The 19,813-nt window shown below is 19.3% G+C and overlaps 1 protein-coding gene across 1 annotated transcript in view; it reads left to right on the forward strand.

The window, feature by feature from the left end:
• The window catches only part of LOC107994227 (luciferin 4-monooxygenase-like), a 121,141-nt gene that overhangs the window by 44,827 nt on the left and 56,501 nt on the right, over positions 1–19,813 (forward strand). The window contains exon 8 of the mRNA XM_062077748.1: positions 3,495–3,673. Within this exon, the coding sequence (XP_061933732.1) occupies positions 3,495–3,673 (179 nt within the window). The remainder of the gene's footprint in view (positions 1–3,494; positions 3,674–19,813) is intronic.

Raw genomic sequence — 19,813 nt, forward strand, 5'->3', positions numbered from 1 at the left:
AGCCATTTTGAAAAGGATTTCTATTGGCATTGAATACGAAATAGATAAGGATCTAGAATCAGCTGTCAAGGATTTTTCATTTTCTTTATTAGCCATATCGATTCATTCTTATCGATTTTATCCATTTCCATATTTGTTTTATTTGTCTTGTTATCAATGAACTCAATTATCTCTATAACCTCATCTAAGTTTTTCGTTGAAAAAAACATTTTCAAATGTAACATTTCTTCACAACAGGATCGAATAAGCTTTCGAATAATAATACTTATTTTCTTCGCTGTAATCTATCATCAAATATTTTTCTGAATTTACTTCATACCTTCGATATGTAAGCATAATAATCATTTCCGAATTTGTAAGTGAGCTACAGAAGCCTTTTCGCTATATCATTTTTCATACGGTATTAATTCTTCTAAAGTTTCTAATTCTGTTATAAACAGAATTTGTCCATAGTTGTTAACAATAGCTATCCAATTCTTAATGTAATAATTCTTAAAATAAACAGCTATAGTTATTGTCTCAGTCCATAAATATAACAGTGATTTCTTTGCATTCAACATATACTTTTGATTCAATATTTTGAATTCTGCTGATTTAATAATTGTTCTATTTTATATTTCGATAAATCCGTTTTGTTGTACACATTATTATTTCATATTTAATATTTTCTGAAAATAAATAATTTTTGACCGTTCTATTAGAAATTTTTTGTCAATCAGTTCTCAGTCTTTTTATGTTCATCCGTTTATACTTCAACATAAAACTATTTCAAATAATTGAGAACTTCTATTTTCTCTTTCAAGAAATAAACATAACAATATTTTGAATACTTGTCTTTTAATAATAATACGATTCTTCAATAAATGGTTGGCATAGATCGGCATGAAATACTTCCGTATAATTAGTTCTTGCAGATTATCCTTTCGGAAAAATTCTTCGATACTGCATATATACATTTTTCACAATAAATATCACTTTTTATTACGTTATCGATTTTTAAACTCATGTACATTCATGCACACTCATGCACACTCGAATTTATTACTATATGTCACAATGTTTCAAAATTTACATGTCCCAATCTTTCATACCACTATTTCGATGTAACACTCATTAGTATATTTGCTTCTGTTATCAACAAAAAATTTAATTTATATAATTTGTTACTAAGATTATATTTGTTATTAAGATTATTTTCCTTAACAATTAATTTATCGTTCTTGTAAAAATATATATTTTATCCATCATCTTCAAAAATAACTCTTATTTTCTGAAGCACATCCGATTAACAACAAATTCTTCTTTAATTGCAGTACTTATAATATTTCATTGATTGTATAACGAGTATACGTTCCGTACGTTAGCATTTATCTTATCACTTCACATTGATCTTCTTTGTCTTTAACACATAATGTATCGCCTACGTGTATGTATTTTCTATGTATATTTTCATATTTTTGAATCATTTTTTTCTAAAAAGCATGTATTCTGTCGCATCCGAATCGGCAAACCATGTATTTTTGTGGAACATTTTCTAATTAAATAATTCAGTTGAATCAGAATAATTAATATTTTTATTTTCTTTTTCATTCTTTTGAGCTACCAAGGATTATTCTTTCAATGTGACTTTTTCAATGTACAATCACGAACCCAATATCAGGATTTTTTGCAAAAATGAGATTTCATTATTTTTATTATTTATTATTATTTGTATTTTTTATTTGTATCAAGATCACGAGAATCACGGGAAATACAAGAATCACGGTAAATGTAATTCTTTCTATGTCTTCTCGCATAGTAGAATCCTTCTTAGAATATTTATTTATCTTTCATTTTTAACAGCATTTTTTCATTTATTAAGTTGTCAATCACTCAATTATTTGTTATTTGTACATTAAATTTGTCAATCACTTAATTATTTGTTCCATTATGTGTTCCGTATGTATACAGCATACCAGGCTGTTCAAACAAAATTATCATATTTTGTTTTTAAACTTGATAAAACTTGATACAATGATAATAGGATCTTTTTTCTTATTCCATAATCATATCTTTCAGTCTTTATTAGCTAAATTATTTTCGAAATCTAATGGATTCTTTCGGATCCATTTTTGCATTTATAAATGTAAAAATGTAAATGATCCAAAAGTATTTGTATTGATTGATTATTTTTTTCAACGTATGGTTCACAATTGTGCAGTTCACATTTATGCAACAATAGAACAATCTGATAAATATCTTAATTAAAACTTCTTATTAAAAATGCTTGAGTTTTAGCATTTTTTTAAAGCTATAATATAGATTATTTATAATATGATAGTATTTACATGATATGATATAGTATCTGCTTCATTTTTAAGTCTGGAAATCGAACCATCGATATACATTTTCATATACATTTTATTCTCCACTATATAAATTTGCATTTGTTGTTTTTACAGCTGATAGTTTGACTATTGAAATTATGAAAGTAATACAGTTTTGCTTCAATTCATTTTTATTTTATTTTTAATTTTAATTTTTAACAAGTACAAAACTTTCATATTGAATTATAAAAGTTCATAGTAATATACCTCTTATTATCTCTTCAGTATCAAATCACTCGTCACACAATAACGGAAGACATAACCTATTAGGGAATAAATTGTGAAATGATTTGATCAAAAATAATAATAAGAAAGAATATATTCAAAAAAAAAATTAGACAAAATTATATAGATATAGATATAGATATGAACTGTGCCGATGCCTTTGTCCTACTGTATTGAACTCACTATATGTTGCATTGTACAATTCAAAATGGGAAATAGCAAAACAATCGAAACAACGATTGCATCCAATAACACTCAATTTATATATAAATACATAAGATATAAATCGCATTTTTATATATATAAAACTCAACAATACAACTCAAAATACAAAAACTCAAAATACAAAATTTGATATTAATTGTCGCAATTAAAAAATATTTATAATTGATAAATATAAAGATATCATTATTTTTAAGAAGAAATTAATATTGAAGCAGATAAAAGATAATCTATTATTTACATATTAGTTTTTGTTAAATTTGTTCAACAGACATGTCATCTCAACAGAGATGTCGAGAGATGAAATACATTAAAAATTTATTAAAAATATATAAAAAAAACAAAAATGATCATAAATTATTTAATAAAATATTAAATTCGATAAAAACGTTATAAATATGTATTCTAAAGTTTCCATATATATAAAATATTTTATACATTATCTTTTAAAATTTTCCAAAAATTAATCAATTTTTTTTCTTAATGTAATGTAAATTATGTACATATTATATACATATATTTTTCAATAAAGTCTTTTGTAAAAGTATAATAATATTTTCATATTTTAGTTAAAAATAAATAAAATATGTTGAAATTTAATTTCTTGATATTGATTTAATATTTTTTTAGAATAATATCAATTGATCTTTATTAATAAAATTAATTTTTTTTATATTTCAGGTTTTACCTCTGAAAAATGAAATGAAGAAACCGAGTAATTTCAGTAAACCACTCGGAGTTTTAAATGTTGGAATGGTGATTGTCGGTGGAATGTTTGTCGCGATGGGTTTTATATCTTATTTAAAATATGGTGATGCAGTAGCTGGATCCGTAACGTTAAACCTTGAATCTAAGGAAGTGTAAGTATAAAATTTATTTTTGTAAATCAAAATCTTATTATTATATAAAATTAAAAATCTCTCTTATTTCAATGTATATTATATATATTAATATATATTATTTATATTAATTACTTTTTAAATTATAATTTGTCAATAGTATTTATTTAATATTATAAAATTTTATAAAAACTAATTGTAAGTTTTTTATTAAAATAAGAATCAGGAGATTGAGAAAAACTTTTATTTATATTTTTTTATTTTATATTATGTAATTTGATACTATATAATTTATTTTGATTCAATTTTTTAATATGATTTAAAATATTACATTCGATATAAAATATTTTATTTTTTTTTAGTGAAGAAAAGCATATTTGTATGATTTCGTACGAAAGGCATGTTATTTTCTTTTACCGTGAAAATTAATATATTGCAATCATTTTTCACATATAGTTTCACTTATATTATTTATTAAAGTGGAAGGAATACATTCGGATAATTGTATAGAAAAAATATTTTGATCATTTACTATGAAAACATACTATATATGTATATGATTATTTATTCATACACAATAATTTATTTTGTTTTTCAATGATATAGATCAAAGTTGAATAATTTGAATTAATGAATAAATGAAATTTAATGTAATTAGAATTTGATTTTGATCACCTAATCATAACAAATATGCATATATAATGTATTAATTTTCATTACAGAAATTTAAATGTAATCTTTTTTTTTAATGAAATAGAGTTTTCATAAACATTCTAATAATTTTCAAAAGAAATAAATTATTTTTAATAGCAAAGATGAAATATAATGCCTAATTATATAATTCTAAGAATTCTAAGAATTAATTATTTCTTTTTCTTGAGTAATTAAAATATGATATTTTTCTTAAGATAAATGAAATACTATTTTTTCATTATACATATTGTTATATTATAAAAAAATTACAACGGAAAATGATATCTATGTATAATATAATATAATATTTATAAAATATAATATAATAATTAAATATAAAAATAATTATTGCAACAAATATATTTGTTCTATATTGATTTAGTAATAAATTATCATATATTTAAGTAAATTGTGCTATATTAAGAATAATTAAAATTCCATCATGCAAAATGATAGAAAAATAGCAAAATAAAAAAAAATACATATTTTATTATGAAAATATTTTATTATATAATTTTCTGTTGCATATAAAGGATGGATGGAAAAATCATCGTCAAGCATTCAAGGTTTCTATCATATAGGTTATTTAGAAGTATTGTGTTCTTTTATAAAATATTTTGTGTAATATTGTAACAATTAATCTTACAACAATGTGCTTTTTTATTTATTCGATTAGCATTTAATAATAATAAATTAGTTAATAAACTATTGTACTTTATATGCCAAAATTTGCATGATTTGATAAATTTAACATTATTGAATAATTTTTATGATTATAAAAAGGTGAATAGAATTTTATGGTTTTTTGACAGAAAATAATCGAAGAAAATATTACTTAGATATTCATCAGATATTATTGTTACTTTTTTACAGTTTACCTCAATGTATACAAATTGCCATTTCATTGAGTATCTTACTCACATATGCATTGCAATTCTACGTTCCCATTGCGATTATATGGCCGAAAATTGTGAATCGTTTTGGTCCTTTTAACTGGCCTGTTCTGTCAGAAACTATTTTTCGTTCTACAATGTGTTTATTAACATGTAAGTTTAATATTTAAATTTTATATCTATCAAGTTAAAATTTGAATATAAATATTTTTAACTTTGTAATGCTTTAAAACTTATTTTCTTTCTTAAGAACCAGTTCTTTATAAATATGAATTTCATCTTCATTTTTAATATTTTAAATTATTAATAATAAAATTATATTTAATAATAATAAAATTATATTAATATTTTAAACTATTGAAATTTTCTTGATTATTGTTTATTATTATGATTATTGTGAATAGTTAAAATAAATATAAAAAAATTGTTTGTCTATAAAAAAAGAAAAAAATTATCAAGAATTTATTCCACCTATAAAATTGTAAAGAAATTTTTGGATAAGATAAATTACAATTTAGTATTTGAAATAATAAGCAGAGAATGTGTGATATTATTATAATGGAAAGTTTTATCATAAAAGGAATTCATCAATGGGTGTCTGAAGTATTTTTTTTAAATATTATAGCCATTTTTGTGGAGAAATTCATATAAGGAAATGTGTTTTTAAAATTAAAATTAAAAATTCATATAAGGAAATATGTTTTTTAAATTAAGATTATAATATAATAATATTACTTACATATTTATTTATATAATACTTAATAAGAAGATTAAAAAAAAAATAGTAATTATTTAGAATCATAGTTATCTTACTGATTTCGATAATTTTTAAATATGTTGTTGGTTTTTTTTGATAATTCTCAATTGATTCTGAAATATTCTTTTTTTTATATATTATTATTTCTCGACCTTAATTTTCGAGATATTTATAAAAAAAGATTACTATGAATATCGTTTCTATATATATATCTATGACAAAATATGCGCTAATGACAAAGTGTGCGCCTAATGTTTATCAATTGTTTATATAAATACTTTATATAACATGTATAACATGATATATAAAACATCACAAATCAATTATTATCAAAAATATACTATAATAGATGAGCTAATATCATTTTATTTTATCACTATTATAGTTTATAAATTCTTTAGATCTGCAGAATAACCAAGGAATAACAATATTGATCATATATTTAGTATTTATTATTGCAACATTAATCATAATTTTAATATTTAATAATTAGAAATAATTTAAACATGAATTAGAAGATTGAAGTTATAAAAAAAATCTATATTTCGCGACAAAATTATAAAATCTTATATATTATATAATTTTTAATGTTTTTCTAATATTTCCAACATATTATAACATATATATTATATATATCAACATTTTCTATATTATTAAAAAAAAATAATTTATATTTATTAAATATAATATAATAAAATATAATAATATATATATATATATATATATAAAAGTATATTTTTTAATAATATAAGTTAATATAAGAAAAAAAAGTTAATTGCAATTTACATTTTTTTCTACAAATTTGATCTTTATACTAAAAATGAGTGCGATAAACTTATATTATAAATAGATTTGACAAAACAATTATATTTATTATTCAAAAAACTTTTTGTGTGAAAATGTAAATATTACATGACCAAATATATTTATAACCAAGTATTTAAAAATTTTTTTGTACGTAATTCCAAATAAATTATATGAAATTCAATTATTAAATTGGTTTAAAATTCAAAAAATTGTGATAAAAGTTTTTTACACTAGCAGATATTATATTAATATAATTACAACATCTCATGGTATATGGATATATATATATATATCATTAAATACATTAAATAAAATTATTTATAATTTGTTAATTTGCAATTTATTACAATAGGATTGAAGATTATATGGAGTAATTTTAAATTAAAATAAAACATTTTCAACATTTTATAATAGTAATTAAAAGATAATATAAATCAAAACACACTTTATATATATATAATAGATATCAAACTTTATAATTATATATCAAATTTATCTAAAAAAAACTTAAGATTATCATAATTAAAAAATACAGGTCACTTTTTCTAATTCTGAAAAATTGTAGAAAATTCAGAAGAACTATATATTATTAGTAAAAATTAACTCAAAATTTTAATGATTTCTATTGATTTATAATATTTATATAACATTTATAATAGAGAGAGATAAAGCAAAATTTTAAATTATCAAAATTTATCATCTTGTCACTAAATGAAATTATATTCAAAACTTGAAAAAAATGCTGAATCTTTGTTGATTTTTATAAAAATTTTTTTTGAAAAAATTTCCTTACATATTATGATTTATATGCATCATGCACAAATTATCATTAAAATTAGAATTTTCGAATTAAAAGAATTTGTTCTAAAATAGAATATGAAAATTTTTATTTTTTGTTACATACTTACATACATATTCTTAAAAAAAATAATAGCATATTCTATGATTTTCAGTTTTCTTGAAATAAATTAATGCAGTATAAATATTGATATAAATTATATATACATATAAGATATATCTTCCATAATAATATAGAAGTTCAATAGAAAGTTCAATAATATAGAAGTTAATTAATATTTTTTTTTAGAAATTTGATATATTTATATGAAAAATGAATAGGAAAAAATAATAACACAATTATGAAAAATAAAAGAATAATAAGAATGGAAAAAATTTTAAATATTTAGCTTTTATATGCTAAATAAAAATCTACCCTTAAAAATTATCTATTATTTTAATGGATAAAAAATATTAATTTTTGTTTTGAAATAATTTTTTTCAATATTTTTATCAATTGTATTATATATATGGAAATATTCTTTCTTTATAGAATCAAATATGATGTCATCATAAGATTTTTTTGTTGACATATATCATTTTGAAATTTATCTATCTTTAATGATATAAATAAAAATTTATTGAAAAGTTATTTATTATTATTATAAATATATATTATATATTTATTGAAAAGTTAAGTTTTGATATTCAAAGAATCATAAATACATTCTATTAGTCTTTTAGTTGGAAAAAATAAATTCGAATGAAAATTCGAAGGAAACACTGTGTTTTTATTGTTATTAGATAAAAATTAAATTAAAAAAATTAAAAATAAGATAATTTCAAAGTGTTATATCTTGATAAAAAAATTCTTTAATTATAAATCGACTTCATAGGGAAAATATACGATACAATTGACAAACATATTAAAAAAGAATTCCTTTTTTTTAGCTACATTTTATGAATATAACAAAAATTCATTATTCATTTATTTTCTAAATCTAACATAATAAACATAATAAAAATTTTTATAAATTATTTTAAATTTAACATACGAAAATACATAAGAAACTATTTCATTCTCAATCACAAAATATTAGTCTTTTTGAATTTTTCTTATATATAATTTTGTCCATGAATAAATACAATTTATAGAAAAAGTATATAAATTACAATTGGTTTTTTTTATATATTATTCTTATTAATATTAAGGAAAGAATAATTATATGAATGTAGGTGGATTAATTTCGAGAAAAACTAAAAATCATAAAATATTCAAGAGTTTGTATCTGGGTCGTTTGTGATTTGTTTATAAAGGACATCTGCATTGAGTTTCTTTAATATTCATTCAATATTCATGTATTCACGTACAGCCATAATTTATATAATTATATATATATATATATATATATATATTATATAAAATATATAATTATATAATAATATATATATTATTATAATTATATAATTATTATTTATAATATATAATTATAAATCAATATATGTAAATATTTAAACATCATTACATTATTATATTCATTATTATTATACAATTCTTAATTTAAAAGCTATGAAACATAACATAATACTTAATAAAAGAACTGCAACAAAAATAGCCATAATTATTAAGGATAATTAAATCATTATGAATGGGTGAATTTTAATATTTCAGATATCCATGATTAGCGTTGTTCCAAATATTAAAATTTTATCAACACGTTTTTAACATTGCGATGAATTTATTCTTTTTTTAGCCGTCGATTCTTTTCTATATTTTTTCATTTAAATGTAATAAAAATATTTTAATTATCTTTTTTTCAAATTAGATAAATAAATAAATTTATATTTATTTTATGAAAGATAATTAAAATGGAAAATAATTATATAAACATATTTTTATTGTAATTTAATATAAATTTTTAAAAATATTGTTACAGTTATTCTAGCTGAGGCGATACCTCAACTGGGTTTATTCATATCACTAGTCGGTGCAGTTAGTAGTACTGCCCTAGCATTGATATTCCCACCAATCATTGAAATGGTTGTATGCTGGCAAAATGCATCCTTGGGGATTTGTACAATATCGAAAGATATCCTGATAGTTTTGATCGGTCTTCTTGGTTTCATTACTGGGACGTACGAGAGTATAACTTCAATCATTAAAGCGTTTAGTATGTAATTAGATTAGATTAGTTTGTTGTATAAATCGTTATTAGTTTTTTAAATGTACGTATACATATGTAGATACATATACATTCTACCATACTAATAGATCATGACATTTACAAATTTTCTAGATTATTGTTAATAATAATATTACTTATTAGCATAGTAAATTTTTTTAAATGAATTGTATAAAAAAATCTATACATTATATTCATTATATTTGGAATTTTTTATTTAATATATTGTTTGCGTTCGGATTTAGAAAGAAATATTTGTTATCTCTGATTTGTTTTTGAATCGATAATTCAATTAGAATTTTTAAATTCTATAAATAGAATAACAAATTTCAAATTCTTGAAAAAATTATAATTATCAATTTCTATGTTAATTATATTGTTATCTATATTACAATTGCGTCAATATCTAATGCAACACAATATCTTTTACATGGAATAATAATCTATAAAGATTTTTTTCGTAAAGGAATAAAAGATTGGAAAAATTGGCTATTACGATCGAATTATATGATATATAATGATATATAATATAATGGCCATAAATATAACCATATATATATTTTTAAAAGTAAAATAATTTGAAATCTTATTAAAAAATTAATATTATTATTAAATAATAGAATAAAAATTAAAATAATCCGAATTTTATTACTTCATTATAAAATATATTTTATTTATTCTATTATTATTTTATGTCTATTCTATAGTAAATCATAAAATATTTTGAATTGAATTTGCTAAATGAACTTATATTTGATTATTAAACATGAACAAAATTTTAAATTTTCTGAACATTAAAAATTTGCGTATAATTCTTTAATTGATGAAGTCATGTGAATATATTATTTTTTAATATAATATAATATAAATATATTATATTATCTAATAATAAAAAAAATATTTAAAAATATTCATTTTTTACAAAATTGAAATGATTAGTATTTCTGTGACAAATTATATATTGTATGAAAAAGAAAAAAAAAATTTAGCATATTACCTATATTATGAATTGTTATAAATAGTGTTAACTTATTATTAACTTTATTTACTTATCTTGAACGAAATTTAGATTTATAATAAATATAATATGATACATAGACTATTTGATGAATTTTCTGTAAAAAATATGAAACAAAAAACTGACTATTATTTTGATAATAATTAATATAGAATGTATCATATATAATCTTAATGAATGAATGAAAGAGAAAAGAGTTATAAATAAGAAAAAAAATATTACAATGTTAAAAAAAAAGCGTTGATTGATAATCATTATAAAATGTATATCACTAATCATACTTAATCATTGTGTAATATAAAAAGACAATAGCATGAATTTTATTTAAAAACGTGATTTTTTATTGACTGAATATTGTATGGATTTTCAATTTTTGAATGATACCATTGAATCATAATAATTATTTAATTTTAAAGTATTTAATTTAATTTTTTTAATACTTATTCTTTTTATTCTACATGTTATAAAATATAAAAGATATTTCATTTTATTTCCTATTTTTATTTTATAAGTATGTATTTAATAACTTATATTAATTATTTCATTTTTTATTACATAATATAGAATACAAAAAAAATTAAATATCTTAAAATTAAATAATCTTATTTAAAATGTTGCGGTTTTTTGTGATCCAAAGATCATAGATTAAAATTTGGAAATAGATTAAATTGTTTTCGAAAGTATTCATTGTGATTTTGTATGTTATAGTTAAGTGGATAAAATTGTATTATAATTGTATATGACCAGCGTTTCAATTTGAAACAAAAAACGATAATTATATTTTTTTAAATATTTTTGTTTTGTACAGTAAAATATAAATAATTAGAAAATGAATTTAAGTTCAATATGTATCACAGCATTATTAAATTACCTCGTACTACATAATTGATGATATCAACATATTGATTTTTATAACTATTTCGTGTCTTATTCTCTATATTATTGATATAGTTTTCTTTTCGTTATCTAAATATTATAATATTTAGAATAATTTGAAACAAAAATTAATGCGATTTATTTTCTATCTAATAATCTATCATTTATCAGCATTATTTTTCATTATGTTCTAGAGAACTTATATTGTAAAGTTTTGATTTTTACTTTTTATGAAAATGCATAGTGGAAATTAAAATAATTTTTTAAATCAACAATGTGTCCAAAAAAATTAAATTTAAGAATTATAAAAAATTAGCTAATTTCTTATAATTTCTTAGCTATAAAACTAGTAAAATTACATGAAAAAATAAATCGAATGCAGAAGTGAAGAAATATTATTGTTTGAGGAAACGTAAGAAAGCGTTGCAACGCAAAATATAAAAAATATTTAGAAAAGATAAGTCTTAAAATTAATATATCGAATTAATAAAATCAAATATGTAAAAAGGAAGTGATAAATAAAAGCTGCATGAACTTGTACGAGAGACAAAATTGCACGGATTCGAAATATAATAAAATAATAATTTTATATATTTAATTATTTAATTGAAAAAAAATAGTTAATAATTAATTTCTATCTTTATGCAGACTCATTAACAAATATTTTCAAAATACTAAAGGAAGAAATCTTAGAAAGAAACACAGAGATTTTAATAAGTCAAAAATAAATTTAGATAAAGAGATTCTAAAAATCTTAATCTAATCTAATTTGAAATTTAAGCAGTTAACAGTATATTTCACAATATTTCTGAGATGAAAATATTAGACGAGGTAGAATTAAAGAAAAAGAGAAATATATATTAAGAAATAAATAAAGTCTTCATAGTTGTCTTCAAAAATATTGAAGATAAAAGAAAAAATATTATCAATTTTCTCTAAATCTATTCGAAAGAAAAATTATTATGTATATTTTTTTATATTATTTTTATATAAAAGAACTAAAAATTAATTCTTTTTTTTTGTTAATAGTAAAAAGCTTAATTTTATTTATAATCATAGACAAGAAAAATAAAATAAACAAAATATACTTTATTCATGTAATAAAATTAATAATTGAAAAAATATTATAAAACAGAAATGAAAATATAAAAGAAAACATATAGGACTTTGTGAAAACATAAAATTCATACTAATAAAAAAAAATTAGGAGAATAGCTTTTTAGAGATTTAAAGAAAAAAGATATTTAAAATCCATAAAATATTAGAAAAAATAAGCATACAAGAAATACAATTGACAGGAAATGCTCTCTGTATTAAATAACAAAAGATTACAAAAAATAAATTAATTTTAAATTTGTTGTATATAAAATACAATTTAAAAAAAAGACAATATAGGAAGATAATATATGCATATAAATAGTATCTTAAAATTAAGTTTAATTATCAAGAAGAAATTAAAAATAATCAGAATGTTATATAATCTATGCTAAAAAAAAGGAGAATTAAGTTTTATAAATTAGAGAATAAATTAATTTTTATGCTTGTATCCTAAATATATTCATAACATCTAAATCATATTTATATTGAAGATTTATATTGAAAATTAAATAAATTTATAGAAACAAGAAAAATTAAAATAAATAATTAAATCAAAATAACAATAATAAAGATAACAGATAATAACGAATAAGAGTTTATAATGAAAGAAATCTAGGAATCAAACAACATATTCTCTAATTCTTCATAAAATACTATGAAAAATTGGGACACTAAATTCATATAAATCGGATTTTTCATTAATCAAAAACAAACAACATTAGAAATGTTAAAATTATAAATAGGATTTTTAGGAGTTTTTTGATTAAAATCCTCTAGATTGAAATAAATTTTCATGGAATATAACTTTAGTATTGATATACACACAGAAATTGCAACTATAGAAGTTAATAAAAAACAATTAATATAAAAGATAATAAATAATATAATTTAATTATGTATATAATTTAAACTAATTAATATCAATAACATAACTACGAGTGAAAATTCACATGTTATTAAATTAATAAAAACAAGATTAAACTTTTCTTCAATCGATACTTCCAATGTTTACAAAAAAATCATCTATGTGTTCAGATAATGAAATATTATATTTTTATATTGAAATACTTGAAAAAAATTAAGAACATTAAGAAGAAATATACAATAATTATTTTTTTATTAGTTTTAAAAAATCATACAAAGAAATTAGCACATAAATTTTTAATCAATAAAATCATTCTAAAAGAAATAAAATATAAAAAATAGATATAAAATTTTTTTTAACACTTATAATATATCATGCAATATATCGAAAATCCTTGTTAAGATTTAATAAATCAAATTTAAGTTATAGATTTAATAAATCATAAAGAATAATCAAAAAGACAATGATAAATAATTAAACAGATAAATAAAGAAAAAAATCATAAATTTAAAAAAAGAATATAAAGAAAATATCTTAAAATTACTTTTTCTAAGCAATTAGAGAAGTAAGAAGAACTATAGAGCAAGAAAAGAACGCATTCGAAATTAATACTTTGTATGCGATTTTTGCATACATAATGGAAACATAATTGCTTACAATTGTATACATAATTTTTGCATACAAAATCCAATCATTTTATTAAAGATATGTGAACTTAATTTTTTTAATAAATGTTATTTATTTCAAGAAAACTTAGTAAAAAATAAAAAATTGATAAATTACATAAATTTATTTATTATTTTTAAACATTAAAAAAATGTTTCTATTCAGGATTGTAATCACTTTATCGTTTGTCAAATGTTAAACAAATTAAATGAATTTATCTATTAATGAAATTTGATCGTAAATATATTTTCGTTTAAAGGAATTACATTCTATTCGAAGAAAAAAAAGATTGAAAATTTTTTAATTATTAGTTGACAATTTTAAATCTAAAACTCTGAAACAAATAGAATTTTAGAAGAGAATGAGATTTTATATTAATTTTTTGTTTTGTAGGCTTCTAAACATTGGTAAGTATAATATTTAGTGAAAAGGAAAATTTAGAGAATAGCATTAGTAGAATTTAAAGAACAAGATCCTTCATACAATTATATTATTGTAAAATGCAAGAAAATATTTGAATTCTATATTTTTTTTTTATAAGTGCTATAAATTTCATTTATGAATATTTTTAAAATTGATATATTTCAATACATTATGTAAGTCAATATTGGTCAATCAATTTTTTTTTAAAGATATAGAAATTGATGATTATCTGATTTTTTTGTATCAATAATATAATTACGATCAAATTTCATTAATGTAATTTTGTTTCATCGTTTAATTTTTATGCATTATAACTGTTAGAAATTATTTTTATTATAAAAATTATTCAGAGCAATTTATTAAATAAAATAATAATCTTTCTTCTCACTGATTTTAATAAGTTTGAAATGTACTTAATGTTATTATTTTAAACGATTTTTTTCTTTAAATATAAGTGGCGGTCGATTTTAGCTTCTAAGTTATTCGCAATAAATTTTTAATACTATATTAAATTCTATACATACTTATACACAAGGTGAAAAGAAATATATTATAAGTGTCTAATTCTATATATCAATGAAGATGAAAAACGTGGTTGAAATAAAATTTGAATGTTTTTTAATATTACATATTAGAATACATAGATAAATAATTAAATGACAACACTTATTAAATTATTAATTTTATTCGTAATATTAATATAATATTACGTAATAATTAATATAAATATTACGTAAATAAAATGAATTTAATTAAATATAACTTGAATTTAATAAAACTTTCTTATTGTTTTCCAAGGGAATAGATCATTTGCAGATAGATTAATGATCTCTTTGAAATTTTTAATCTTCGATAAATAGAATAGAATGTAATATTATAATAAAAGAAAAATTTGATTTTGAAATTAAAGATCAAGAATTAAAATTTAAAAAAAAATTATTTAAAAATTCTTTTAAAAAATAAATTTGAAAAATTTTAAATAGATCAAGAATAAAAATTATTTTCAATAGATGTCTTTGTATAATCTAAAAGTAAAATATACTACATTTATAACAATCAAATCACAAAATTTTCTTTTATCCTGTATATTATCAGAATATATGTATCAGTATATCGTTACTATTTATTAATAATAATGAATTAATTATATATATATAAAACATATCAAAAATATACTTATGACATATACAATATATACAATATATATACAATATATGTATATATGTTCATATATGTACATATATATAATATGGAAAATAAATAGATGTTGATATTTGATAACAGCATAATAATAGAAAATAGAACTCTAATAAGACTGAAATATTTATTTTATGCTAATCGAGAAATATTTCTGAAACTCAATAGCAAATGAACGTGTTTCTTAGATTATTTTTATTTATCACAACTTGAATATTATTATGATTAAATTAATACATATCAATAAATTATAGAGAATAAATTACTGCATCTTTGTAATATGAAAATGATATCGTGGTAATATTATTGTTATTATAACTTTAATATTGTAATTTCAAAAAATCTTTTTATTTTTTTTTTATTTTCACATTTCGATTCAAATAAATGTCTAAGTTTGGTATAAATAAATAGTAATAAAACTGTTATATATTAATTTATTTATTATATATTTTAACGATATATAACTGATAAATGATAATTACAGAAAATATTACATGTGTCTTTCATATATGATATCATCGATATATAAATTTTAAATGATCCACATGTTTTCAGTTTTTGAATTGTGGATCATAATTCTATTTTTCATGCTAATGTTAATAATTTTGAAAGGATAATTTCAAATTGTACAGTCATATATGAATTTAGTATAAAACTTCGCATATAAACGAATTGCTCGTAATAATATTTTTTATTAAAACTTTTAAGTAAGAAAAAAATCCTATTTATAAGTAAAAAATAATAACATAAAAAAGCATTATGATGCAAAAATATACATATATATATGAATAAAAAAAGAATAAAGGATAATATTTTTTATATATTATATGTATTGTGCTTCGAAATCGATGAGCTAATATTATATTTATGATGTGCGAGATGTTAATTATAAGAGAAATAATGCATTGAGAATCATAAGAACAATATATAAAATTCTTTTTCGAAGATTTTTTCGAAACTCCCATTTAACAGACTATGAATTAAAAAGAAAATAACACAATTTTTTTAAAAAAAGAAAAACAATTTTTTCAAAAGATAATTACAGAAGAGAATATTGTACTTATAAAGAAAGCTTAAATTAAAATAAAACATAAAATTCTTTCAAGAAAATATAGAATTTCATTACGATGAAGATAAAAATGCGCACCATTACTTTTTATAATAAATATAAATTAATTTTTATATTTTTATATAATCTAGTATATTTTTATAAAATACTTATAAAAATTTTTATAAATATTATATTTTATAAAATCTATTTTTAATAATTATCTAAATTTTAATGGAATCAAATTATATATTGACAATTGCCTATGTGTAAGTATGTGAATTATTTATTTATTAAAACAGATTCGCAACAAATGTTATATATTTCTTAAAAATAAGTGGATTGTATAAATAATCACTTATGCAGAGCAGTGTCTATTAGAGAGTAGGATCTTTACAATATCGCAGTAGATAATCGTATCCGACAAAGCATGTATTCATTATCTAATTGTTGTATCCAGCGATCAGACTATGACATGATCATTATTTGCAAGTGAAACTCGTATCCTTAGAAAAATTTTTGGTTTAATTGAGAAAGTCACAGTTTCCCGATGCCCGATTCGCACTAATAACTAATAATATTGCTGAAATCAGGCTGATGCCCGATTCATGACATCCATTAAATTCGAGGAAATTCCTCGCTTGGTTGGTGATCTGTATATAAAGATCTCACGATAAACAGGAACAGATCGGCGCATCTCTTTTATAAATTTGATTCGAACTAAAACAATGTTATTTGTCTTTGAAACATTCGCATCTGGAATATATTATGTTAGGATCGGTTCAGTTAGTCAGTATGTCAGAAATATATAATTATAATATGCTCAAATTCTCAAACACAATCTTCTCAGATAATACTGTCCTTTATTTAGATTTAATAGAGGCCTACTTACGGTAAGAACAAAAAAAGTTTTTTATATGAAAAATTTCTCCGAATAAGCTGTTTATAAATCTTGCGATATAATAAGTTTTCGCAAATAGATTTTATAAATATATTGCAGCGAAAGACATTGATTCAATATTGAATTTGAGCATTCTATAGATCGTTTGAATTCACGAAATATAAAATATAAAACAATCTTTAGATTGAAATTATAATGATTGAATTATAATTTATAATGAACACATCATATTTGATATTTAACTTCTATGATTGTAATTTTGATCGTCTAAATATTATTTTATATTTTATTGTAAAAGTTTTACATTTTATGAGGAAATCGATTTTTAATTTTTTACTGCTCTATTGTTATACGTCATAATTTTCTATTTCTGCTATATTAATAAAAGATAAATAATTATGCTTATATAACTGGGAACATATATAATATACATATAAAAGAAATTCTATATAATAATAACAATATTTTTTTGTAAATTTCGAAAATTAAAAAAAAAAGGAATTATTATGTACATAAATTAAATTATATGATTATGCATAAGAAAAAGTTATTCAAAATATTGATTTGTATAACATCTTCAAAAATTATCAAAACTGATGAAAAAGTCCCTTTTTTAGATAATTACATTAGTTTGCAATTATTATAAAAGAACAAATATGAATAAATAAAGTTTTTTTATTTCATTCTATATATAATTTTCAATATTGCGTTTCCGTTTTTTAATAATTGTAATTGTAATTGTCTGTAATTGTAGATTTCCCAACACCATATTTTCTTGTTAATTTCATTGCACATTCACCGTTTTCAAAATCTTTAATTATTTCATATTTCTCTTCAATAATTATAATTATACATTTTCGTTTGTCATTGTATCACCGTTATCTGCTTCAGACTGAACTGCTATGATACATTTAATAATTGGCCGATACAGGAAAGTACTTAATACATCTAAATATGTTATATTTATGTTGTAATCTAACCATGATATATGTAAACATTATTACGAAAAATTGTGAGGATAATACGAATAATAAAATATCTGTATATTAAGGTATTCATTCGGATAATGGAAATACGGAATACGGAGTAATGGAAATACCATTAGTTCAACAAAAAAAAAATTAATATATATAGTCAAAATCAGAGATTTTAGCATATTGATATTAATATATAGTTTAGATAATAGGTTATCTATATTAGTAGTTTAGATTAAGATTATGTAGCTTAGATTATAAACAGTAGTAAATAAACATATTACAAATATATTTTTATTATATTATATATTAATATATATTTATATTATATATTAGAAATATATATCAATTGTCTAATAGAAAATAAGAATAGTGTACTAATAATTTCAAAAAAACAGATCTAAAGATGATTAATAGAATAATAAATTTTTATGGATTAAATGATGTGATAATAAATAATTTACATCTTATTTCAAATATCACTTACATTTTAGATTAATTAGATGTACAATGTTTTACAATTTTAGATTTCGTATCTAATTTTACTAAATTGAAATTCATAAATGAAAAAAAAAATACTTTCAGCACTGCTATTATGAGCACATTTATATGCTATTTAATATGAAAAATGTTTTATGGATTTTTCAAAAGATATATTTTATGATATAATTTTTAATATAATTTTATTATTCAATTTCTAATTAAATCGAATAATAGCATAAAAATAATATTAAAATATTTCGTTTTGCAAAAAAAGAAATTGTAAAAAGCATTTTATTATATTAAAAAAAAGAGATTATATTAAAATTACAAATAAATAAATGTGAATTTTTATAAAAAGTAACAATATACTTAGATCATATTATAATAAAAGATAGCATAAAATTGAAGTTAGCAAAAAATTTTCTTATTTATTATTCTTATTTTGTTAAGGACAGGACTTGTGAAGGGATCGGATAACCTTCTTATTTTCAATAGTTTGAGT

This window comes from Apis cerana, linkage group LG7 (genome assembly GCF_029169275.1).
Source record: "Apis cerana isolate GH-2021 linkage group LG7, AcerK_1.0, whole genome shotgun sequence".
Classification (NCBI taxonomy): domain Eukaryota; kingdom Metazoa; phylum Arthropoda; class Insecta; order Hymenoptera; family Apidae; genus Apis; species Apis cerana.